At 41.0% G+C, this 27,426-nt stretch overlaps 1 protein-coding gene across 6 annotated transcripts in view; it reads left to right on the top strand.

Annotated features, from left to right (window-relative positions):
* gbf1 (golgi brefeldin A resistant guanine nucleotide exchange factor 1) overlaps positions 1–27,426 on the top strand; it is a 210,121-nt gene that overhangs the window by 137,048 nt on the left and 45,647 nt on the right. For 4 of the 6 annotated variants that reach the window (XM_078199352.1, XM_078199354.1, XM_078199353.1 and 1 more), the window contains exons 11-21: positions 582–777; positions 1,541–1,752; positions 2,181–2,279; positions 3,239–3,433; positions 3,967–4,153; positions 7,662–7,799; positions 9,451–9,539; positions 10,884–11,086; positions 12,911–13,034; positions 19,575–19,700; positions 23,680–23,762. In XM_078199352.1, coding sequence (XP_078055478.1) covers positions 582–777; positions 1,541–1,752; positions 2,181–2,279; positions 3,239–3,433; positions 3,967–4,153; positions 7,662–7,799; positions 9,451–9,539; positions 10,884–11,086; positions 12,911–13,034; positions 19,575–19,700; positions 23,680–23,762 — 1,652 coding nt within the window. The remainder of the gene's footprint in view (positions 1–581; positions 778–1,540; positions 1,753–2,180; positions 2,280–3,238; positions 3,434–3,966; positions 4,154–7,661; positions 7,800–9,450; positions 9,540–10,883; positions 11,087–12,910; positions 13,035–19,574; positions 19,701–23,679; positions 23,763–27,426) is intronic. The other 2 variants (XM_078199351.1, XM_078199355.1) reach the window with 1 other exon arrangement.

Genomic DNA, 27,426 nt, shown 5'->3' with positions numbered 1-27,426 from the left:
TACATCGTGCTCCCCCAATAAGATGGTAACTTACCTATGATACTACATTATATTATCAATCTGTTGTAAGAAATAACAGAACCAGTTCTTCCAAAATTGCCATAGTGTGGTTAGTTTCTTTTAACTTGTTTTTAATTTTTGAACAAGTACCTGCAGTTTACCACTTCTATCCTCCTTGATTGTCTTTTTGAGTAGCCTGCTCTGTACAGTCACCCTGTGTGAAGTAGTTATTCTGAACCATCTCTTTTTATTCCTCTTCTGCGGCCAAGCCTGTGCCCTCTGGGCACAGATCTTATGGTTGTATCAAACATTTTTTTCCCCAATTTATTCTTAACTCTTATGTAATTTGAGTACTTCCCAGCAAAGAGCTGGTAGATCAATAAGTTTTAAAAACTAAATAAGTTTATCAAGATTGAGAAAGTACGCTGCACCTGAGTGGTGAACTTCCTCTACCCAAATAAAGTTGGTCCTTGACCACATTGAAAGTTTGAGCCTTGTTTGGAGATGTGTCATGAGAAAGTATTTAGAACCACATGTAGTACCATACAAGTGAATTAACCTGAAGCTTGCTATTTTCTTAGAAGGGTGGAAGAGTGGAAGGCTTTTTACCCAAGGAAGAGAAAGCCCAATCAACATCAGTGGAATCTATTCCAGAAGTATTAGAAGACCGAGACTCTCTCACAGAAACGTCTGATACTGCTTCGATCCACGAAGTACATGATATGGACTATGTTAACCCTCGTGGGGTTAGGTTTACGCAGTCAACACAGAGGGAAGGTTTGTATGCGTATTCATACATCCTGTACAATGTGTAAAATGGTGATAGAAATGGTTGGTACTAATTTTAACCCTAAATCTAATTTGCAGTTTAAAACTTTTTGCAATATTAGTGTGTCATATATGTTAATTGGCCTGGTTGATTCAGATTTTTAAAAATATTTTTTATAATTTAGATACGCAGAGCCTATTTGTTAACGCTAAGTTGAACAAAAAAACGAAATATGACTTTGACGCAACTGTTACATCGAATACCCACATCCTTTGATGTTTAACTTAAAATTTGTAAGTTGTACAATGAGAGCTGAAAATATTATTGTGTGGAAAGATTTAGCCTACCTTTAGGAAATTTAATGCTGGAACTTAAAGATGAAATGAGAATAGGCACCACACGATGCCGCATTGGGCTTTGACAAAGGGTCATCCGGACGCGAAACGTCAGCTCTTTTCTCTCCTTACAGATGCTGCCAGACCTGCTGAGATTTTCCAGCATTTTCTCTTTTGGTTTCATATTCCAGCATCCGCAGTAATTTGTTTTTACCACATGATGCTAATTTGTGAAATGCTTTATTTAGCATCGTGTTCACTATCAATTAAATCTCTCTCTCTTTCTCTCTCTCAATCTTAAGTGGGGGGGCGGCTTTTACACGAGATTGAGTATATTATAGTACATAGACGGAAGGAGACCAAGTTGGCTAAACAACTGTTTCTGTACTGTTTGTTTTATGTAATACATACAAATGTTTGAGCATATCTCTTTCAGGTGCAGCTCTGGTTCCATATGGCTTGCCTTGTATACGAGAGCTATTCCGGTTCCTTATATCCCTCACCAATCCACATGACCGCCACAACTCTGATGTAATGATTCATATGGGTTTGCAGTTGCTTACTATAGCACTGGAATCGGCGCACATTGCTAACTATACCTCTTTGCTTGGTCTTGTTAAAGATGAACTCTGTCGGCACCTTTTTCAGGTAAGAATTCCTTAGAATCATAGAATTTACTGTGTAGAAGGAGGCCATTTCGCATATCAAGCCTGCACCAACAAGAATCCCACACAGGTCCTATCTCCGTATCCCCACACATTTACCCTCCTAATCCCCCTGACACTAAGGGGCAATTTAGCATGGCCAATCAACCTAACCCGCACATCTTTGGAGTATGGGAGGAAACTGGAGCACCCGGAGGAAACCCACGCAGACATGGGGAGAATGTGCAAACTCCACATAGACAGTCACCCAAGGCCTGAATTGAACCCGGGTTCCTGGTGCTGAGAGCAGCAGTGCTAACCACTGTGCCACCATATCGCCCCGAAATTTGTTATTTCATGAGTTTTTTTGGACTGGTGACTTTGTATTTGAGGATATTCACCAACTGTGTTTTTGTATTGTTTATTTTTCAGTTGTTAATTGTGGAGCGTCTTAATTTATATGCCACATCTCTCCGGCTGTGCTTCCTTTTATTTGAAAGTATGAGGGAACATCTGAAGTTTCAACTCGAGGTGGGTAGAATTTAATTCCAGTAGAACCTGCTTCACATGCATTAGCCTTCATGGCAATTGACTATGATAATGATCCTAATCCTAGTTTCATCTTGATATGGAGATCTAAAATGCTTTTCGAGTTCAGGAATTCTCTTACGTTTTCTTTTGTTGTTTATTTTAAACTCTGGAAAAAAATTGCAGAATCTTCATTTTCATAGGATTATATTATGACTAGTAGCAATAAGGGGTGATTGTATATGCACTGAACCTGAAGAGGTGTGAATTCAGAATAATCGGGTATACATAAAATGGATCTCTACAATAATCAGCATAATTTTCAACTACAGCCAGGTTCCAAAACAGGCCTTGCGGATGAGCCGCCCTTTACATACCCTACCCAATAACTAACTTCTGTTCTTTTGGAATGGTGGAGATGATGGCTTTAATTGGTGAATGAGTTAGAATTATCTTTTCAATAGAGCTACTTTTTAAAGTTGCCTTCTATAGGCAGAAAGTATTTCAAGATACATTTTGTTTTGTGCGAGAATTTAAACTCCCGAGCTATTTCCAATTAACCATTTTATGTATCTATTAACAGCAATGACCTTGAGTTGCAATATATCTTGCATGGAATCATAATTAATCTCGCAGCTGGCCTGTTTGTAAGTGATGCAGAGAATACAGATTTGTTCAAAAGGTTTTACCTTCCATGGGAATGCTTCATTCTCATTGATTTGTAATGTTTAATTCAGAAATTATAACAATGGTTGGCAAGCTATTCCAAAGTGAATTAAGAATTGGTATTTTTCAAATTTTCTGTTGTCCTTTCGCACTTGCATTGTTGCAAGAAGATTTTGCAACTGCTAATTGGAACTGTCTTGCTGACAAGTCATCTGTAGATCTGATACGAGTTCATTGTGGTTTAGGAAGTTGTGACAGGCGTTATACATAGAAAATTTGTGTTTCTCCTTCTCTAGATGTATTTGAAAAAGCTAATGGAATTAGTCACTTCGGAGAATCCGAAAATGCCGTATGAAATGAAGGAGGTAGCTTTGGAAGCACTAGTTCAACTGTGGCGAATCCCAAGCTTTGCCACAGAACTATACATCAACTTTGATTGTGATTTCTACTGTTGTAACCTGTTTGAGGATCTCACCAAACTCCTTTCCAAGGTAAACAGGCTCCAGGAAATCTTTGACCCTTCAAATGTAGGATCTTTCTTTCAACTTTTTGTATTTATTGGTCTTTATCAAGTAAAGAGCTTTATTAAGAAATTCAGTGTAGTAATTTAACATAGTAATACTGGAATGATTCTAAAACTGAGGAAATGTAAGTGGGCTTTAGAAAATCTGTTATGTAACCACTCTGATATGTTCCATTCATGGGAAGCACACAATTTCATCTGAATTAGTTGTTAAACCACATAATTAAAATGTTTTGCTACAAGGTTATCTGTGAGAATTAGTGTGATTGTTCCTGCTGTTCAGGACTTTACGACATGCAGTATATACTTTATATGCAAAACTGTTTTCACCCTGCCTTCTGTTTAGATGCAAGTTTGTCCTCTAAATTTACTATCCTGTAAGCAAAGTGCAGAAGGATATTATCTATCCTCACTGAATTATTGATAAAAATCTGTTTCTCTTAGAATGTTTGCATCCGTTCTGCCAGTTTTACTGAGCTTCTCCTTTGATTCTTTTTGTAGAATGCTTTTCCTGTTTCTGGACAACTGTACACCACTCACTTGTTGTCACTTGAGGCTTTGTTAACAGTTATTGATAGCACTGAGGCTCATTGCCAAGCCCAGGTTCTCAATAATACCCTACAACAGGACAAAAGAGATGGAAGCACTACCGTAATAGAAATGAATGACAGCAAAGACATGACAAATGGTAAGAAATAGTTCCGCTGGACATTCTCAGATAGGCTAGTCCTACCAGAGTGGTTGTCATGTTTTTGGCAAGGTTAATGATGGCTCCACTGGTAGATGGTAATAATGCATACACAAATACTCATTTGTGTTAGAGGGGGAGGTGGTAGCATAGTGGTATTGTCATTGCACCAGTAATCCAGAGGCCCAGCGTAATGCTCTGGGGACCCTGGTTTGAAACCTACCACGGCAAACGTTGAAATTTGAATTGGAAAAAAAAAACACACATTAAAATTCTAATGATGACCATGAAACCATTGTTGACTGTTGTAAAAGCTCATCTGCTTCCCTAATGTCCTTTAGGGAAGGAGATCTGCCATCCTTACCTGGTCTCTGGCCTACATGTGACTGCAGATCCACAACAATGTGGTTGACTCTCAACTGTCCTCTGAAATGGCCTAACAAGCCATTCAGTTCAAGGGCAATTAGGAACGGACAACAAATGCTGGCCCAGCCAGCAACGCCCAGATCCCATGAACGAATATAGGAAAAGGTATTCACAACAGAAGAAATCAATTTGAGACACATCTTTCTATCATAGTATCATTTGAAATATGTTGGTTTGCTTTTTACTTTGCAGCTGAGCATAGGCTACATAGCATACTGGCAATTAATTTTGATAAAGTATCAAAACTTTAACGCAATACATTTTCCTATTGTTTACTTCCAAGGACCAAATCAAAGTTGCCAGCATTTGAGTTGTTGTAATCTGGAACACAACCTGAAAGGATGATGGAATCGGATTCAATAATAACTTCTAAAAGGGAGTTGGAAGTATACCTGAAGGGGGAAAGAAATGAAGGGTGGTGGGATTGGAGTGGGAGATTTGGAATGGTTGGTTAGTTCTTTCAAAGAGTTGACATAAACACGAGTGGTTTCCTTCTATCCTGCAGGATTCAATGAACAATAATTGCAATGCTCTTTTCACTTACTCGCTACATGATAGCATTTTGCTTTGCAACACACATTCAAATAGTTGATAGTATTTGTGTCATGTGGCAAAGGTGAGTTCCAGCTGTTTTAGCCCAGGCACAGCTGTTTAGAGCCAGTGAACTTGCTCAGTAGTTGGTGACTGAGTTGCATTATCAGCTCTAACGCCACTTGAAGCTTATTCAGGACAGATATTGACTGCAATCTGGAAGGAGTCGATGTATTCTGCCAATAAGGTGCAGTTAGAACTTTTAAAGAAAGCTTAGGATATCTCCTGTTTCACTAGTCTTGACTTAATGATGGAAGGCAACTGACTATATTCTTTGTTGACAATTTTAATCAGTACAAATCTCACTTTGGGTATTAAACTGTGGGCAGTACTGCATGAATAAAAGTATCATGAATGCAGCATTGCATCACAATGACATCAGTTGGGAGTGCAAGCATGATTCTTATTTGAGTAACTTTAAATAGACACTTCACTGAATTTGGACAGAATCCAATTATTGGAACAGTCTGGATCAGGGTCTGCAACCTGTGTCTAACATTGTACCTGTAAGAAAGTATTAGATTAAAATCTTTTTGTAAAAGCCTTTAAAATGTTGCTGAAAATTTGTCTTTGATTTGTTTTTCACTATTATTGACATTTGAGTGACTGCATTTCGGCTCTTAAGATATTGTGCTTTTGACTAAACCTTAAGACAAAACCTTTTAAAATTAGCTCCTGTTATTAAGGTTGCCAACCCTTCCTCTAAGTCTGAGTTACTGTCTCTCAGTTCACTGAAAGATGTCCATTATCCTTGCATACACCAGTTGAGAAGAGACAACATTACTCTGCATTTTATAAACTCAATTACTCCTGCATGCAACATATCATCAATTTACAGGTGCATTTTTATTGGGTTTCAGCAGTTATCCATTATGTTGCACCTTGGACAGTTTAGTAGAGCCCTTAAGTTAGGGTTTGGAATTTTTATTACTGGTTTATGTCAATGTAATAGTGACACCTGTATGTCATCAACTCATGTTTAAGGATTAGAGGGCAAGCCTTAGATAAATATTAATGCAAAGGCTGAGCAAAATTGGATGTAAACATAAGCAGGATTGTGGAATGCACCTCTACTCTCCCTTTGAACACAGCACAAGGGAAACCAGCTTCATGGCTGTGAAAATGAACGACTCACATCTTCACATCATCTAATTTTTTGAGGGTCTGTGAGGATGTCTGTCAAATGTTGATTAGTTTTGAAAGTTTATGCAATCTTAAAACAGCTTCCACAATGATGGCAGTTTTAACACTGTGCATTTTGTTGTTGCCATTGTTCTGCTGGAGATCTGTTGCTGGATGAAGATTCACTGCTTGTGTAGGAGCGCTCAGTTTGTGTTGCACTACCTGCCATCCTTTCTTTTGTGAAGCTGGATTAAGGGAAAATGCATAGCTCGTGTTTCTAATGTGCTGCAGCAATTCTAGTGTTTTCTACAAAGACAAAAGATAATCGTCTTTTGTTCCACCCCCTGCTTAGGTGTTCTCAAAGTCAAACTTCTGCAGCACTTACAAAACATTTTGGAATGACTTTGAGTTACAGACAAAAGGTTCATTCCTTTATTTGCTAATATGTTATAACTTTGTAGCCATACACTGCAATGTTTGATACAAAAAAAACTACTTTGGAAGTAGGAAGAATTTTGTTGGTAAAAGAATATCCATATGGTAGCAGTGATACACCTTCCGTCGTGGTACAGTGGGTAGCTCTCCTGCTGCAGTCAGAAGATTTTTAGTTCTATTTGCTCTGCTGAGTCTTGAGCAGATAATCTAGGCTGATGTTCCAATGCCGTACCATTAGTTGTGAACGGATAAACTGAGGTCCTGATTTCATCTGGGTTGAATGTAACAAGTGGCATTACTTTGAAGAAGAGGAGGAGTCCGCCAATAATCTCTCCATCAACATCAGTAAACAAATGATTTGGTCATTATCACGTTGCTGATTGTGGGAGCTTGCTGTGCATAAATTGGCTGCCACATTTCCTACATTATGACAGTGACTACATTTTAAAGTACCCCTTTGTCTGTAAAGTGCAGTAAGTAGTCTCACAACACCAGGTTAAAGTCCAACAGTCTCACTATCGGTAACCCCCACGACTTGCCTGGGTTTGCAAAATCTCACTAACTGTCCTGGCTGGAGACAATTCACACCTCTTTAACCTGTGCATAACCCTCTCTCCACTTACATTGTCTGTACCTGTAAAGACTTGATTGCCTGTTAAGACTCACATTCCAACCGTTATCTTGTAATTGAGTTGTGTCTATATATGCCCTGTTTGTGAACCCAACTCTCCACTCACCTGATGAACGAGCAATGCTCCGAAAGCTCATGCTACCAAATAAACCTGTTGGTCTTTAACCTGGTGTTGTGAGACTAATTACTGTGCCTACCCCAGTCCAATGCCGGCAACTCCACATCATGACTTTAAGTGCTTTGGAGAATCCTGAGGCTGTAAAAGGCACTATATTAATCCAAATCTTTTCACTTCCTTGGCAGGTATCGAAAGATCAGGGATGAGTGGCAGCTCAGCAACTTTGGATGCTGAAACCTCACTACCTCACCTCCCAACCAGTGGCCATCTTATGGCACAGAAAATGAAACTAGGACGGCAGGTTGCAGAGGAAGGTGGAACAGGTAAAGTTTCAAGCGAAGTAGAGAGCATCCAGGTTGTTCAGAAATCATTGAGTCATATGATTAGTCCTTTGAGAATGAGTACAGCACTGAGACAGTTAACCCATTTGAACTTTTGACCCTTTCTTGGCTTCTATTGTGAAGAACTTGCCTTTTAGCAAAATTCAAGCATGGCCCCGAACAAAATACAAGTATCAAAGCCCTTGCGAAATCTTATTGGTAACTTTTCTTGTAACTATCCCTTCTGACAGTGGTTTCCCTTATAATGCGATGTGGACAAGATGCAACTTCTGTGTGATACAAATGCAATAATTTTAAATGAAATGATGGGATAAAGCTGTAATTAACTTTAGCACAGACCAGTTGGCTGAATAACTGAGTTGTGTGTCAGATCCAAGTTTCTTGCCTGCCTTTTGGACTTTGATTTAAAAAGTAGGGAATGGTCCTTCCAAGATAGTGGCACATTGTATTTGGATGTCTGGGGCCAGGCAAGTCCCCAGGTTTTGATGTGTGGTCCTTTTGAGTTCGCCAACATCTCCATCAAGGTGTAATGAGGATGCTGCATTTGTTTGCAGTGTCTGTGAGCCATAAGACATAGGAGCAGAATTAGGCCGCTCGGCCCATCAAGTTTGCTCTGCCATTCAATCATGGTTGATATTTTTCTCATCCCCATTCTCCTGCCTTTTCCTCACAACCCCTGATCCCTTTATTAATCAAGAACCTATCTATCTCTGTCTTAAAGACACTCAATGACTTGGCCTCCACAGCCTTTTGCGGCAAAGAGTTCCACAGCTTCTTCACTCTCCGGCTGAAGAAATTCCTCCTCATCTCTGTTTTGAAGGATCGTCCCTTTAGTCTGAGGTTGTGCCCTCTGGATCTAGTTTTTCCTACTAGTGGAAACATCCTCTCCACGTTCACTCTATCCAGGCCTCTCAGTATCCTGTAAGTTTCAATAAGATCCCCCCTCATCCTTCTAAACTCCAACAAGTACAGACCCAGAGTCCTCAACCGTTCCTCATACGACAAGCTCTTCATTCCAGGGATCATTCTTGTAAACCTCCTCTGGACCCTTTCCAAGGCCAGCACATCCTTCCGTAGATACACAAAGGACAAAAATGTGCTTATAGTTACTACTCCTAAGGGTCATCCAGCAAAGCCTGTGTTGAAGTATTAGATTAAAAATGCCAATTGTTCTCCTCTCATGGCCAAAGAGATTATTTTTGTGGAAACCACATTGTGTCATCCAGGTACATTGAAAATGCTTGCTATCAGAGCAGTTATCTGTGGCTCCTTTTGGGAATGAGATTGTTGCAAAAAATAAATTCAGCTTTGTGTTACTGAGAAGTTTTATGTTTAAGCTTTTAGTAAAATCTTTTTTAGAATTAAGATTCGCTCACAAGTGAACTTTATTCTCCTGCAGATAAAAAATTTTTTTTGCATTCTTTGATTTGTTAATTATTTTTTTCCTGTTATGTACTGAATATATTTATGGTCAGAATTTAAGTGTTAAGGTGAGTGATTGTTATCGGCATCATGATCGGCACGGTCTTGGAGGGCCGAAGGGCCTGTTTCTATTCTGTACTTTTCTTCTTTATATGTAGACATGTTTTCAACGTTAGCATATGATTTTGAGCTCTGACATGTTCGTTTACAGTAGAAAAAAGGGCCCTCAAGAAACCAACTAGATTTTCTTCTCTCCTACCAAGTCCTCAAGAACTTTCTGAGATTAAAAGTAAGAAGAAGGTAAGGGATTTATAAAATTGCGAACATTCATTAGAAATTTAGTTATGCCATTAAAGCAAGAGTGAAGCATTAATTTTGTTTGAGTAATTGCCACGCATCCAATTTCTACTTCATGCTTAACAGCTTCTTCTCTTATTCTCCTCTCCACCACCACCACCCCCCCCCCAAAAAAAAATTGGCTACTGCTTCTCTACATCCTGATGATGCTATCTGCATTAATCCCTCCTTCAAAGATCCTGTTATTTGGAGGAATTTCCTCCTCCACAATTCATTCAGAAAATTGAGCATTAAATGAATAGGCACAAAATGATTAAATCTCTTCATGACCATTTCCTCCTCATCACCTTATTCAACTCCAGTCATACTTTTATACTCCCACAAATTCTCCATATCTCTGACTCTGGCTTCCAATACAAACCCCTTCCATTCAGCCACCATTGGCAGGCTTGTGTTAAGACAACTAACAGGTCACCCAATCTAATATCTCCTTCCTATCATGTCCAAACTTTAACTGTAGATTCTGTTGCAATTTGGCAATGTTTTAGAGTTCTGTTGCTGCCTTTGAAATAGCTGACTGGAACTCTTCTGAACACAAGTTAGTTCAGCTTGAGGAGATGGCCAGCAATATTACAAAACAAAGTGCTAAAGAAGTGCCCTGTGGATTTATTTTAAGTTTTTAATACTGAAGTGTGGGCCCATTACAGGAAATAACATTTCAGTAGCATTCGGATTCATCAAATCCATCATAGTGCAGTGATCTGAGTGAAGAATCATCATGTCTGGTAGAGGGAAAGGAGGCAAAGGACTGGATAAAGGTGGAGCAAAGCGGCACCGCACAGTGCTGCGCGGCACGGTGGCACAGTGGTTAGCACTGCTGCCTCAGTGCCAGGGACCCGGGTTCAATTCCCGGCTTGGGTCACTGAATGTGCGGAGTTTGCACATTCTCCCCGTGTCTGTGTGGGTTTCCTCCGGGTGCTCCAGTTTCCCCCCCACAGTCCAAAGATGTGCTGATTAGGTGGATTGGCCATGCTAAATTGCTCCTTAGTGTCAGGGGGGGGCTAGCTAAGGTAAATACATGGGATTATGGGAAAGGGTGTGGGTGGGACTGTGTTCGGTGCAGAGTCGATGGGCCAAATGGCCTCCTTCTGCACTGTAGGATTCTATGGTTCTATGAAAATGCGCAGTAAAATTCTCCCTCTGATTGGATAGCAGGACCAGTGAGAAAGTGTCAGTTCTGCCTGCTTGTGTCAAAGTCTCAGAATTGCACCAGAAAAAAGGGTGTAGCTTGGGGAAAAAGCACGTTTATGTACTCCAGAAATGAGGTTTTTTTTTGTTTTCCTTAAGTTGCTTATTACTGGAACGGAGCAATTCAACCAGAAACCAAAAAAAGGCATTCAGTTTCTTCAGGAGAAGGGGCTGCTCGCATCTCCCATGGACAACAGCGAAGTAGCTCAGTGGCTCAGGGAAAATCCACGACTGGACAAAAAAATGATTGGCGAGTTTATCAGTGATCGGAAAAGTATGGAACTCCTGGACAGTTTTGTTGGGTATTGAAACTTCTTTTGAAAATTTGTTAACTTTTATGTACTTCCATGTATATATAATGAGTATCCTGTAGAAAATGCAAGCGTTACCTGGAAGTTAGGCCCACAAGAAAACCTTTGGTGAGTTGGGGAGAAACAAAAATTGTCTTTGTTTTGGATGTTACCGATTGTAATGAGTGTGCAAGTGGCATGGCTACCTGCCCTCTCACTTTGAGAATCCAAAAGCAAAGTTTACAGTGGTGGACAAACATCATTGATTCCAAAAGAGAAAATGCTGGAAAATCTCAGCAGGTCTGGCAGCATCGGTAAGGAGAAAAAAGAGCTGATGTTTGAAATCCAGATGACCCTTTGACAAAGGGTCATCTGGACTCGAAACGTCAGCTCTTTTCTCACTTAACAGATGCTGCCAGACCTGCTGAGATTTTCCAGCATTTTCATGTTTATTTTCAGATTTCGGCATCCGCAGTAATTTGCTTTTATCATTGATTCCATCTGGCACCTGTTTCTCTGCTCAGGTAATTAATTGAGGTAAATGCTATTAATTGTTTTCAATTTATTTTTGAGTGTATTGACAAAGATTACTAATATGTTGTCCATTGGAGAGAATTATGTTTCACCAACACTGCTGATTAATGTGAATGCGTCATGCATTTTAAGTCCTTGGACGCAGCTGGTTGCCCAGCCAAACTTTCTCTTAATCTTTTTTCCCCTGGTACAGATACACATTTTTCTTTGGTAGATGTGCACCAAAGAGCTGTGCTTAATCCAAGAATTATGTGGTTTTGAGACATTGACTTTTTGTGCACAGATGAACTTGTTTCATTGTGACCGCAGTTTATTCACCCTATGCATTCTGAGGAAAGCAGTAATTATATATTAATGTTGAAATATTTGCTGAATTTCCCAAGGCTGCCTGCTGTTACAAACAGCGTTGTATTATTTGTATAAAGAGGTAGAAGATTTCACACTGCAACTCGTGGTTCCCATGTGGCATTAGCTTGTTTACATCTGATCAGCAATAACCAGTTTCTGACATGTCTTCGGCAGGGGAATATGCCTTTGATGTAAGAGGTAACTTTAAAAGTTGGGTCTCTATGGAATTAAAGTACAAGAGTGACGTTGAGGATACCTCCGGTGAGGAGGTTTTGACCTCGGATTGAGTGGTGTTTTGTGTTGACAAATTGATTTATCTAATACTTAGAATTAAACAATGGAATAACAGTAAAATGAAAATTCAGTGCTTGAAAATTTAATTTCAGAAAATTTGACTTTGAATTAAGAGTCAACTGCATGGAGAAGTTCTCTATATTCAAAGTTCCATTATATTATCTTAATTCTCTCCTGTTTTAATTTTGAAATGGTGAAAATAATACATCTGTTCATTTTGTTACATCTACCATATGAATTCAATTAACCTTATATCAAACCCGTGCTGATCATTAATTCGTTTATCCTTACACAATTAAAAAGATTTATTTTTGCATTCTCATAGAATTATGGCTAGTTTATAAGTTCATTACGTGAGTAGAGAAAATCCATGATGTTTGTCCACCACTGTAAGCTTGGCTTTTGGATTCTCAAAGTGAGAGGACAGGTAGCCATACCACATGTGCACTCATTACAATCGGTAACATCCAAAATAAAGACAACTTTTGTTTTTCCCCAAGTCACCAAAGATTTTCTTGTGGGCCTAACTTCCAGGTAATACTTTAAATTTTTATATCTTGGTCACATGAAGGAATGTTTGGATTATATTGTGTTCCACTGTAAAGATGACCAGACTAAAGAAGCTATAATTACCGGCTTGTGTTGTTGTTTAAATACTAGGACGTTTACTTTCCAAGGCTTGAGAATTGATGAGGCATTGCGCTCCTACCTAGAAGCCTTCAGACTCCCTGGTGAAGCTCCTGTCATTCACAGATTATTGGAAGTCTTCACAGATCACTGGCATGTATGTATTCTACAAACTTAAAAAAAAAAACTAGTTCTGAGAATTTTGAAGCCTGTTTTATGAAGATGGTCTGAAAGAATAGCAAAATTGTGAGGTACTTGCTGGTAGATATAACCAGCATTTCAGAGACTCTTTGTATACCCCTATATTTGTATTGTTGGTGTACCTTCTGGAATGACGGTTGACAGATACCCATTGTACAAACTATTCAACTTATTTGTTAGCAATAGCCTTAAGGGATATATGTTTGATCCTTAGCAGCATCAGCCACATCCGTATAATAAAAGCAAAATATTGTGGGTTGTTAAATCTGAAATAAGAACCAGAAAGTGCTGGGAAAACTCAGCAGGATTGGCATCATCTGTGGAGAGAGAAAAATAAGAGTTAACATTTGAAGTTCAATATGACACTGCAAAAATGTGATGAGTTTTGTGGGGTGAAAAAGGGGAGAGGGTTGGTTGAAGCAAAAAGGGGTAAGGTCAGAGGTAGGTTAGATGGAAGGGCATTAAATTACAAAAATGTCATCGAACAATTGGCAAAGAGAGTGAATGATGGTAGTAAAGAAAAAAATCTTTGGCCTAGGGTAGATGTTAATAGCAGAATAAAGGTCAGTGCTGTTTGAAAGCAAAATAGCAGAATGTGACAATAGAGTGCGGCTCCTTCCAGATGAAGCAGTGATTTACTTGTACTACTTTCAACTTAGTATTTTGTGTCACTGCTTTCAATGTATATACTGGGGAAACAAAATGCAAACTGGGTGACCACTTTGCAGGACACCTCCATTCAGCCCGCAAGCATAACTCCCAACCTCCCCGCTGCTTGACATTTCAATGCACCGCCTTGCTCTCAGGCTCATGTTTTTGTCCTCGGCCTGCTGCAGTGTTCCATTGAAAACCAGCACAAACTTGAAGAAGCAGTACCTACTTCTGACTATACATTTTATAGCGTTCTGGATTCAAGATTGAGTTTAACAACTTGTCTTCCATTTTATATCTTCCCCACTGCCTCAAGTGCCGGTCTGTATCTTGTTCTCATGTTTGCCTTTCAGACAGTAACGACCTTTATTCTGCGATTAACATATTCTGCTGTTTTTCTTTCAGGCAGTGCTGACCTTTGTTCTGCTATTAAAACTTTCCCTGGACCAAATCTTTGTTCTTGTACTGCTACCATTCAAACTGTACTATTACCATTCTTGGCCCATTGCTCCATGGCCTCTATCACCCTCTAACCTATTGCTGACCTTTCCCTTTTTGCGCCACTTGACCCTTTCCCCTTTTTAAAAAATACTTTTCCAATTCAATCAAATCAAGTCCGAATCATAGTCTCAACAAGTTGAGACATTTCCGATCCAGGCTGACAAGACAGGGCATGCAAGCCTCTACCCTGTCTTGGGCCTGATCTACATGAGCCAAGCTGATTGGAGGAGGCGCAGGCCTTCCTCCTCCAAGGCTTGATCTCATTTGCATCTCAGCCAAAAGGCCGATATACCGCTTTTAAAAATTGCTTTCCCCTTTTTCAACAGGATAAAACCCATCATCTTCCTGCCTCCAGTTCTAAAGAAGAGTATTCTTGGACTCTAAGCATTAACTCTGTTTCTCTCTCTGCAAATGCTGCCTGACCTACTGTGCATTTTCAGCAATTCCTGTTTTTATTTTAACCACATCCAGTCATGCATTGTGGTGGACAATTAATTGGAGGAGGAGGAGGGTCCACAGATATCCCCACACTAAATGGTTGGGGAGCCCAACACATCAGTGCAAAAAAAGAGGCTGAAATATCTTCAGCCAGAAGTGGTGAGTGGATGATCCATCCCAGCCTCTCCTGGAGGTCCCCGGCATCTCACATATAATTTCAGCCAATTCAGTTCACTCCATATGATTTCCAGCTGAAGTCACTGGATACTGCAAAGGAAATGGACACTGACAACATTCTGGCCAATGCTCCAGAACGAGCTGCACCCGTAGCCAAACTGTTCTAGTGCAGCTATAACATTGACATCTACCTGGCAGTGTGGATAATTGCCCGTGCATATTGGGTCCACAAAAAGCAGAACAAGTCCAACCCGACCAATTCACACCCCTCCAGTCTACCCTTGATCATCAGCAAATTGAAGGAAGTTGTCATCAACAGTACTACTAAGTGGCACTTACTCAACTATTACCTGCTCACTGATGCTTAGTTTAGGTTTCGCTCGGGCCACTTGGCTCCAGAGTTCATTACTGCCTTGGTCCAAACATGGACAAAAGAGCTGAATGCCAGAGGTGAGAGTGACTGCCATTGACAACAAGGCAGCATTTAACCAAGCGTGCCATCAAGGAGCCTTGGCAAAACTGGAGTCAATGGGAACCAGGGGGAAAAAATCTTCACTGGTTAGAGTCATATCTGGCACAAAGGAAGATAATTGTGGTTGGTGGAGGTCAATCATTTCAGTTCCAGGGCATCACTCCAGAGTTCCTCATGCGAGTGTCCTAACTATCCAACTATCTTCAGCTCTTTCATCAATGACCTTTCCTCCATCATAAGGTCAGAATTGGGGATGTTCACTGATGACTGCACAATATTCAGCACCATTCATGACCCAGAAATGAAGGAGTCCTACCCATGTGCAACAAGACCTGGACAACATTTAGGCTTGAGCTGATAAGTGGCAAGTAACATTTGTGCCACACAAATGCCAGGCAAAGACCATCTCCAACAAGAGAGAATCTAACTATTTCACCTTGACATTCAATGGCATTACCATCGCTGAAACCCCTACAATCAACATCCTTGAGGTTACCATTGAGCAGGGACTGAACTGGACGAGCGATATAAAAACTGTGACTACAAGAGCAGGTCAGATGTTAGGAATTCTAAGGTGAGTAACTTGCATCACTCCCCAAGCTTGTCGCCCATCTACAAGTCAGGAATGTGATGGAACACTCTCTACTTGCTTGAAATGGTGTAGCTCGGACATCACTCAAGATGCTCGACAACACCCAGAACAATGCAGCTTGCTTGATTAATACCCCACCCACCACCTTCAACACCCAGTCCCTCCACCACCAAAGCACAGTCATAGCAATGTCTACCATCTACAAGATGCACTGCAGCAATTCACTATGGCTCCTTTGAAATCCACAACCTTTAGTCCAGAAGGACAAGGCCAGCATTTGCATGGGAGCACCACCACCTGCAAGTTCCCCTCCAAACCACACATCATCCTGACTTAGAAATATATCACTGTTCCTTCAATGTTGCTGGATTAAATTCCTAGAACTCCCTTCCCTAACAGTCCTTGTGGAGATGAAGTTCTGCCTTCACATTGAGAATAACCTCCATCGTGTTCTGTGGCACTATCATCGTGCTAAATGGGACAGACTTTGAACCGATCTAGCAACTCGACTGGGCATCCATGAGGCGCTGTGGGCCAACAACATCAGCGGAATTTTACTCCAGCACAATCTCATGGTCTGGCATATCCCCCACTCAACTATTACCACCAAGCCGGGGGATCAACCCTGGTTCAATGGAGAGTGCAGGAGGGCATGCCAGGAGCAGCAACAGGCATAGCTAAAAATGAGGTGTCAACTTGGTGAAGCTACCAAACAGGATTACTTGCATGCCAAATGGCAAAAACAGCAAATGATAGACAGAGCTAAGCGAGCCCACAACCAATGGATCAGATCTGAGCTCTGCAGTTCTTCCACATCCAGTCGGGAACGGTGGTGGACAATTAAACAACTCATTGGAAGAGGAGACTCCACAAATATCCCCATCCTCAATGATGGAGGAGTCCAGCACATCCATGCAAAAGATAAGGCTGAAGTGTTCGCAGCAATCTTCAGCCAGAAGTGCCGAGCGGATGATCCATCTCGGCCTCCTCCAGTGGTCCCCAGTATCCTAGATGCCAGTCTCCAGCCAATTTGACTTTCTCCACGTGATATCAAGAATCGGTTGGAGGAACTGGATACTGCAAAGGCAATGGGCCCTGGTAACATTCCGGCAGTAGTACTGAAGACTTGTGCTCCAGAACTTGCTGCTCCCCTAGCCAAGCTCTTCCAGTTACAACACTGGCATCTACCTGAAGATGTGGAAAATTGCCCAGGTATGTCCTGTGCACAAAAAGCAGGACAAATCCAACCTGGCTAATTACTGCCCAATCAGTCTACTCATCAGTAAAGTGATTGAAGGAGTCATCAACAGTGCTATTAAGCAGCAGCTGCTCAGCAATAACCTGCTCAGTGATGCCCAGTTTGGGTTTCACCAGGGTCACTCAGCTCCTGACATTACAGCCTTGGTTCAAACATGGACAAAAGAGCTGAATTTCAGAGGTGAGGTGAGTGACAGCCCTTGACACCTAGGCCGCATTTGACTGAGTGTGGCATCAAGGAGCCCTGGCAAAACTGAAATCAATGGGCATCAGGGGCAAACTCTCCACTGGTTGGAGTTGTACTTGGTACATAGGAAGATGGTTGTGGAGGGTCAGTCATCTCGACTCCATGACATCTCTGCAGGAGTCCCTCAGGGTAGTGTCCTAGGCCCAACAATCTCCAATTGCTTCATCAATGACCTTCCCTCCGTCATAAAGTCAGAAGTGGGGATGTTCGCCGATGATTGCACAATGTTAAGCACCATTCGCAACTCCTCAGATACTGAAGCAATTCATGTTCAAATGCAACAAGATCTGGACAACATCCAGGCTTGGGCTGACAAGTGGCAAGTAACATTCGCGCCAGACAAAAGCCGGGCAATGACCATCACCAATAAGAGACACTCCAACCATCGCCCCTTGACATTCAATGGTGTAATCATCACAGAATCCCCCACTTTCAACATTCTTGGGGTTACCATTGACCAGAAACTCAACTGGACTCAGCATATAAACACAGTGGCTACAAGGGCAGGTCAGAGGCTAGGAATACTGCAGCGAGTAACTCATCTCCTGACTCCCCAAAGACTATCCACCATCTACAAGGCACAATTCAGAAGTGTGATGGAATACTCCCCACTTGCCTGCTCCAACAAAATTCAAGAAGCTTTACACCATCCAGGACAAAGTAGCCTGCTTGATTGGCACCGCATCTACAAACATTCAATCCCTCCACCACCGACGCTCAGTAGCAGCAGTGTGTACTCTCTACAAGATGCACTGCAACAATTCACCAAAAATCCTTAAACAGCACCTTCCAAACCCATGACCACTTCCATCTAGAAGGACAAGGGCAACAGATAAATGGGAACACCATCACCTGCAAGTACCCCTCCAAGCCACTCACTATTCTGACTTAGAAATATATCGCCGTTCCTTCGCAGTCGCTGGGTCAAAATCCTGGAATTCCCTCCCTAACGGCATTGTGGATCAACCCACAGCACATGGACTGCAGCGATTCAAGAAGGCAGCTCACCACCACCTTCTCAAGGGCAACTAGGGATGGGCAATAAATGCTGGCTGGCCAGCCAGCGACACCCATGTCCCAAGAATGAATAAGAAACAAACCACATATCATCCTGACTTTGAAATATATCACTATTCCTTCAATGTTGCTGGATTAAATTCCTAGAACTCCCTTCTCTAACAGCACTATGGGTGTATTTACACCACATGGACTGCAGCAGTTGAAGAAGGCAGCTCACCACCATCTTCTCAAGGGCAATTAGGGATGTGCAATAAGTACTGGTCTAACCAATGACACCCACATCTCGTGAAAGAATTTTAAAAAGTACAAAATTTGCCAATGTGGCATGTCACAACGTTTGTGCTGTCAAAGGACACATGAACATCTGAATTAGGAGTAGGCCACTCAGCCCCTCAAATCTGCTTTACCATTCAATAAGATGATGACTGATCGGATTTTAACCTCGACTCTACTTTCCTGCCGAAGCCTGGTAATCTTTCAACTCCTCGCTCATCAAGAAAGGAGATGTGAGATGGATGGTTATATTATTTCAAAACAAGAGGGAGAATACGTTGGCATGTTTGGGAAAAATCTGAGTGCCTCATGGGCTTGTAGAGGTTAATTAATAGGGGCTACTTAATAGGGGTGTTGGTGGGGGGTGGGTGCATGTTGTATTAACGTTCTTGATTAGGATTACTGTGATTCATGATGCAAAAGGCTTAAGAGCAAGGGAGAGAATATCTTGCTAAGCTTTTAACTTAATGGGGCAAATTTTCCCATTCCAAGGAAAATCCCACCCAATGTTTCTAACTTCAATTGAAATTTTACTCAAAAAAATATTCAATTTGGGTAAAAGTAACAATGAATTGCTCGCTTTGTTGTATAAATTGAACAGAACATTGTTTAGTTTAACGTTTTTTATCTATTGTTGCATTTGATTCCAATCAAAATGCCATCAAGTAAGTATCTTCGCAGTTATTGGCAGCGAGTTTTTGGTGGCTGGTGATGGATGAAATAGAGAATGTTGTCTCACTCGAAGCAAATCGCAGCTTTGTGTATTAAAATATCGCATGTCTGTTCATTTTAGCTGAAAAACGTCCTTTTCAACAAGTTGTCTTTTTCCTTGTGGGAGATTTCTGAATTTGCCTCTTCCTCTTTTCAGAAAATTAATGGCACACCGTTTTCAAACAATGATGCCTGCTTTGCACTTGCCTACGCTGTAATCATGCTCAATACAGACCAGCACAACCACAATGTTCGTAAGCAAAATGTGCCAATGACGTCAGAGGTGAGTGGATCAAAGGCCTTATTGGTAAATTATTTCTGCAAATATTAATCATCTCCAAGAGATACCAAGGTCATGTTTTGTTGTTGGTAAGATAATCGGATATGAGAAAGTCCGGAACCCAGGAAAGGCTTTCCAGCTAGATCTCCCCAAATAAACCTGTGAACTGTGGAATTGGTGAGTGCAGAAACCCACTGGATGCAGTCCCCTTAAGCATTTGTGATACAGGAGCCATGTTATTGTTACGATTGTTCCCTGGATGAGGTCTCCTAATTTGTTAACATCCCAAACGAGACCCTGATTTTGTTATAGTAAGAAGTCTCTCAACACCAGGTTAAAGTCCAACAGGTTTATTTGGTATCACGAGCTTTCGGAGTGCTGTTCTTTTATCAGGTGAGTGATGTCTTTTTTTTTGTGGAAGATTTCTCCCCTGATGAAGGAGCAGTGCTCTGAAAGCTTGTGATACCAAATAAACCTGTTGGACTTTAACCTGGTGTTGTGAGACTTCTTACTGTACCTATCCCAGTCCAACGCCGGCATCTCCATATCCTGATTTTATTATGCTCCCAGGCAAGGAGGAATTAGCTGGCTCCCCTTTTTCATTCAAACCCCATCATCTCCCCCCACCCCGTAGTTTAAAAGGGTTTCCTTCCCCCATGGATACCTTTCCAAGTTTAAATGTACTTAACTTTTAGAAGGAGCCAATTTAACCAGGCTTTGCTTTGTATTTCTTTTAAAAACCACAAGTCTTCCTTAAAAAAGTTCAAAATGCCCTTGAGGAATTTGGGGCTATAAGGCACCGTTGTGGATAATTATATCATCATACTTAAGCACTGCTCCAGAGTCATAGAAACATACCATTCAGGCCATTCTGCCCATCAAATGCATGCCCTGTCATGCTTCATTCTGAAACCGATCCTCTCTCCACCCACCCATTATTCGTAGCAGTTTATGTTCTGTGAAAAGATTAATTTTAAATTTTTTTTGATGTTTTTGACATAAGAATTAATAATACCACAAGTTGAAGCAAATTACTGCGGATGCTGGAATCTGAAAACAAGAACAGAAAATGCTGGAAAATCTCAGCAGGTCTGACAGCATTTGTTTAGAGAAAATAAAGCTCATGTTTTGAGTCTGGATGGCCCTTTGTCAGTTCCCAACAGATGCTGTCAGACCTGCTGAGATTTTCCAGCATTTTCTGTTTTTGCTGTGAATTATAAATAGAGTAAAAGTTTTAACAACACCAGGTTAAAGTCCAACAGGTTTATTTGGTAGCAAATGCCATTAGCTTTTGGAGCGCTGCTCCTTTGTCAGATGGAGTGGAAATGTGCTCTCAAACAGGGCACAGAGACACAAAATCAAGTTACAGAATACTGATTAGAATGCGAATCTCTACAGCCAACCAGGTCTTAAAGATACAGACAATGTGGGTGGATGCTCCCTCCACTCACATTGTCTGTATCTTTAAGATCTGGTTGGCTGTAGAGATTCGCATTCTAATCAGTATTCTGTAACTTGATTTTGTGTCTCTGTGCCCTGTTTGAGAGCACATTTCCACTCCATCTGACGAAGGAGCAGCGCTCCGAAAGCTAATGGCTTTTGCTACCAAATAAACCTGTTGGACTTTAACCTGGTGTTGTTAAAACTCTTACTGTGTTTACCCCAGTCCAACGCCGGCATCTCCACATCAATTATAAATAGCACAGGACTGCCTTGGGTAGATCCAGAACACATCATAGTGAGTTAGAATCAGAGAGCTTTTTTTTGGGGGACATTTGCTATTATATTGCAGTCTGTTACCGTGAGTTAAATTGGTTGTTATGGTAAACTGAAAGAATTGAACTTTGGAAATAAAATTGTTGTTCAATTATCAAAACAACCTTCTCTTTCTGGAGAAAGGATAATTATATCCACTGCCTGTCTCCCCATCGCAGATGGTGGCAAACATGCAAACTCCACAATTGCAGTATTTGCTGTTTTCATTTAGTCACATAGGAGCAGGGCCCTTTGAGCTCAGGTGTAATTTGTTTCCAAGGTGTTCTGCATAAGACCATTGGCTGAAAGCAGGAGTGGGAACTGTTGCCCTATCGACAGATTAATTGGTAATAGGAACTTAAAGCAAGTTAACAGCATCGTATTACTGTTTTGTGAAGAATGCAAAGACCGGCAGACGTTAACAAAAGATTCTGTCTGGACTTGAATGATGACTGAAAATTGAATTTCACTGCCGTACGAGATATATTGTTTGTGATTTTTCATTTACTTTGGAGCATTGTGTCCTGACCTAATTCATTTTGTATATTTAACGTCTGAGCTAGTTGATTTAAAATACACAATCTGTCCACCTGATTTTGTCAATTTTAAATTGCTGTCGTTAGTTGAGAAAAGGGGAACTTCGAATTTCCCCACAGGCTTGATGCTTAACTAAAATTTGAGAAAAATCTTAACACTCATTGCCACCTACCTTTTGCACATTAAGTAACTTGGTTATAATTTATTCCCGTCAGTTGCTGTGCTTATGGAGCAGTTGGGGTTGGAGTACTTCTCCAGAATAAATCCATAACGCCATCATGTGGCTGTCCCGAATAGTTTATTTTTAGTTGAAAGGAGATTAGATATTGCAATGTGTTTGTTTATTTTTTGATTTCTAGATTCCACTGCCCTAAGTTAGAAGCCGGGATACTTGCATCTCTTATGTATCAGTTCAATACATTTCCTCAACAGAATTTGGGTGCTAGTTTCTTTAAGAAGAAAAGAACTGCAATATAACGCCTTTTAAAACACTCCGGATGTGGGTTTGTCTTTGTAGCCAATGAATTACTCTTGTAGCCATTGTTTTGTCTGCATGTATGGCAAACAATTTGTGTGGATCAAGATTCCCATAAACAGTGAGTGATAATTGGACAAGCTAGTGTTGGTTAAGAGAGCAACGTGGGCCAGGATACTGGACCAATCCCCTCTTGTTCTTTGAATAATGTTGTGTGGTCTGATCGCACAGCTGGGGCCTTGGCTTAACATCTCGTCCCTAAAGGTGATCATTGATGAACAGTGCGGTACTGTTGTGGAATTGCCAGCCTGAATGTGGTGTTGGAGCCCTTGTGGGGCTCGATCTCCACTACTTTCTGACTTTGAAGTGATACGACTACGATTGGCCAGAATGCGAGTTGGGGTTCTGTCAGGTGCTGCGGTGACAACACCATTTGCACCTTTTGAATTTGCTTGCCACATAGTCCAAATCAGCATAAATTCAAACAGCTGTTTACTGTTGCAACCCTGGAGTCATACACAAAAAACACAGGAAAGCCCAATTGACAATTTTTGGGCTATAATACTTGAGAAAGGCTTACACTTTTTCAAGGATTTACTTCCTCACAATGTTTGTAGTGTGATTAGTTGACAATCTTTTCCCAATTAAAGCCATTTAAACTTTTGAAGAAATGTGTTTTGATGCCCGTTCTGAGCTCTGTACGGACTGAAATTACTGCTGATCATTCTGTAAGATCGTTAACTTTATTTAATAATATCATATCCCAACAGATAGCTGAAGAAGGTTTCAATTTTACCAATGTTGCAGTAATTAACACTGAAATCTACCTCCAGACATCACAAGTGAAAGATGTCTTTGATAAAACCTAAAGTAATTACACTCGTTCACTGGAACATAAGCTTTTAAATCTTTTTACATACTTAAAATGGTGCAGTGTTTCATCAGATCGTCTGCTTGATCTGTTCCATGAAATAATTTTAATTAACTGAAAGCTCAGCTGTGTACAAGGACTGCACCTGTCCTTCATGTTGTTTATAGTGAGGATTTCGGTAATATATTTTCAATGTTACTACATTAAGATGACTTTACAAGAATTTTACTGTGTCTTATCCACCCCTCCTTATTTAATATTGATGTGGGTAAGCAGTGGCATTATCAGCTACGATGTCAAGAATTTTTGGTTATATTTTTGGTACTTTTATTTTTCTGCTGCAGCAATTCAAAAAGAATTTGAAAGGCGTCAATGGCTCAAAAGATTTTGACCAAGATATGCTGGAGGACATCTATAATGCAATCAAGTGAGTTTGTTCCACTAAAAGCTCCTACTTCTAGTCAGGTTTTAATCGCCTTACTTCGTGATTTTAACCACAATCTACAACGTGAGCTGTAGCCTATGGGTATATTCACGGTGGCACAATGGTTAGCACTGCTGCCTCTCAGCGCCAGGGACCTGGGTTCGATTCCCGGCCTTTGGTCACTGTCTGTGTGGAGTTTGCACGTTCTCCCAGTGTCTGTGTGGGTTTCCTCCGGTTTCCTCCCACTGTCTGAAGGACGTGCTGGTTAGGTGCACTGGCCATGCTAAATTCTCCCTCAGCGTACCCGAACAGGCGCTGGAGTGTGGAGACTAGGGGATTTTCACAGTAACTTCATTGCATTGTTAATGTAAGCCTACTTGTGACTAATAAATAAACTTCACTATTCTTCTCATCAATTTTTAAGTGATAGCTGAAATTTATTGGATGGAGGGTAACTCATAGAGATTTCAGTGGCTAACGCTCATTGATTCCTTACTAACCATCATATTTAAACAGACTGAATTATAGTAAATATTTCAGAGAGAATTATACAGGAGTATCACTTGTCACAGGAACTTGTGGGTTTATTTAGAATCATACAGTGAAGAAGAGGCCCTTTGGCCCATCGGGTCAGTTGAAGCCGGGCAAGTTGTAACAAGCAAAATGTCCCCTTCGAATTTTGCTGTGAAAGTGAATGAGAAATTATTTCACCCTGAACTGATGTCTGTGAATGCACTCTCAATTGCTCTTTTTTTTGCTTCCTTTTATTCCCATCTCACACTCTTACTCGCTTCTCTCTCTCACAATCTCTCTTCCTTTCGCAATCTTTTCCTTAGAAGGCCAACAGCTTTGCAGTTCAGGTAGAGGCAGAATAGTTACGGTTACTGGGGCATGTTTGAAATGGGTGTCATTTCCATTGCTGTATGTTGGAGGCAGGGTATCTGCTGTCTGATAATTGGATGTAGAGACCAGAGGTGTTGGCAGCTTCAGGTTCTGTCACTGTGTGCCTGTATCAGTCAGTTGCTCCAAATTGGACTATCTCTCTCTTCCCATGGCTAGTGCAGATTTAAAATTTAAGATTCTTCAGTGTGGTTTGATGCCTTGTTAGCTGATGCACCCCAGATTGAGCTCCTGTTCCTAGCCCTCCCACTATCCTTCAGTTAGGACCTTCCTGAGGGCTGCACAGTACTGAGTGAGTCAGGTACCCCTATCTCCACAATTCTGAGGAGATTATACCCTGCTCAGCTCCTTGGCTAAAATAAGATGGCAAAAAAAATGCATTATTTAGCAACTTGTCAGGTCTTTGGGAAGCGCAAGGCAAAGAACAGGGATCAAACTTCAGATTTCCTGATTTATTGACCTCAAGTGCTGTACTGCTTGTTGTTACCCACTGTGAACTGTTGGTGTAATGCTATAAAGTAACTCCCTTTGTAAGGAGAACAAAGAACTAAGAACAGTACAGCACAGGAACAGCCCCTTTGACCCTCCAAGCCTGCGTCGATCATGATGCCTGCCTAAACTAAAACCGTATGCACTTATGGAGTCCGTATCCTTCCATTCCTATCCCATTCATGTATTCATCCAGTTGCCCCTTAAATGGCGCTATCGTAACTGCTCCCACCACCTTCCCGGGCAGTGCGTTCCAGACATTCACCACCCTTTGTGTAAAATAAAAAACTTGCCTCGCACATCTCCTCTAAACTTTTCCCCACGCACCTTAAACCTATGCCCCCAATACTTGACTTTTCTACCCTAGGAAAAAGCATCTGACTATCCACTCTGTGCATGCCATTCATAATCTTGTAAACCTAAGGAAAAAGCATTTCTATGGCTAATAGCAGCTTACAAGGGTGAGAAGGGTGAAGTGTCGCCTTTCGAGGCAGCTCGGTCACAGTTAGTGAGAGTGAACCTGGCGGTGACCTGTTTCAGAAATGTAGAAAATGCATTTCATTCACTTCAAGGACAAATCACCGGTTAATAAATGAAAGACCACCGCACGAGCATGAGTAACCACATAACAAGCTAAAGCAATATTTGGCTACTGATACTTGGTCTAGTTCATATGTTCCTCATAAACGTGGGTAACTGTGATGTGATTTCAAAAATAGAACTGAGTTGTATTAACGCTGTTGGAAAAGCCAGTCAGATGTCTGCAAGCTATTTATATTGTTACCTTCCTATCATGGGAGTTATTTCACCTTGATCATGTGTCCCACATGGTTCAAACACGTCTGTACATTTAGATACTTCAATGTTTATAAATGAACATAATGTTTTGGGAAAGGAAGAACTTGCCAAAGATTCAAGAAAAATGACGAGGAATGTATTCTTGATTTAATTTAGTACAATGCTAGCTATTGGTTACTTTAAAGATTAAGAGCTCAAAGTGCCTGAGATGCAGGATGTACTAAGCCTCAGATGGTTTTAATCTGGGAACACGCAGTTCGTAATTATTGAAGCTATTTTACTTTTTCATTTAGTATTGGAAACTTTTTATCTACATCACCTACAGCGATTAATGAGAGAATCATTGACTCATGGGAAATTTTATATTTCTAAAATTAACTTGGAAGGAAGAGCTAAGTATTTATATAGCAACTTATCAAATCCTCAAAGCATCTCGCGCATTTTGCATCCAATGAATTAATTTCTAACTTTAGCTGCTCTTGTAGGGGGACACGGGTTATATATTTTGCGGGATCTAGTGTTATAACTGAAGATTGAAAGTTGTTAAGTGGGATACTTGGACTATATAAGCCAACTGCAAATAACTACTGACAGGTTGGAAAAAACACCAGATAACTCTAAAAGAACCCCCCCCCCCCAAAAATCAAAAACAGCTCTTGAATAAAAGACCATAAGGCATAAGAACATAAGAAATAGGAGCAGGAGTAGGCCATCTAGCCCCTCGAGCCTGCCCCGCCATTCAATAAGATCATGGCTGATCTGAAGTGGATCAGTTCCACTTACCCGCCTGATCTCTATAACCCCTAATTCCCTTACCGATCAGGAATCCATCTATCCGTGATTTAAACATATTCAACGAGGTAGCCTCCACCACTTCAGTGGGCAGAGAATTCCAGAGATTCACCACCCTCTGAGAGAAGAAGTTCCTCTTCAACTCTGTCCGAAACTGACCCCCCTTTATTTTGAGGCTGTGCCCTCTAGTTCTAGTTTCCTTTCGAAGTGGAAAGAATCTCTCCATCTCTACCCGATCCAGCCCCTTCATTATCTTATAGGTCTCTATAAGATCCCCCCCTCAGCCTTCTAAATTCCAACGAGTAAGGCATGGGAGCAGAATTAGGCCATTTGGCCCATCGAGTCTGCTCTGCCATTCAATCATGACTGATGAGTTTCTCAACCCCATTCTCCCTCTTTTCCCCGTAACCTTTGATCCCCTTACCAATCAAGAATATAGGCTCATGACCAGTTTCTGGTTACTGACCATGTTAAATTCTTGTTATTTTTCTGGGCTCTAGGATTATTTACCAGTCTTTTCAGAATCACTTTGGTCCATTCATAATGAAATGTAATAGGCTTGCTTGACTGATTTTTATCAAAGTGCTGATGCCTGATGTGAATGCACTCCACAGATTGGAACTGGAAAATTCTTGGTCTTTCTGGCTCAGTATAACAGTGGGTGAAACATTTATCCAATGAAATGCCA

This window comes from Mustelus asterias, chromosome 28 (genome assembly GCF_964213995.1).
Source record: "Mustelus asterias chromosome 28, sMusAst1.hap1.1, whole genome shotgun sequence".
In the NCBI taxonomy this organism is placed as follows: Eukaryota; Metazoa; Chordata; class Chondrichthyes; order Carcharhiniformes; family Triakidae; genus Mustelus; species Mustelus asterias.
This window is presented reverse-complemented; position numbering and strand designations above follow the sequence as displayed.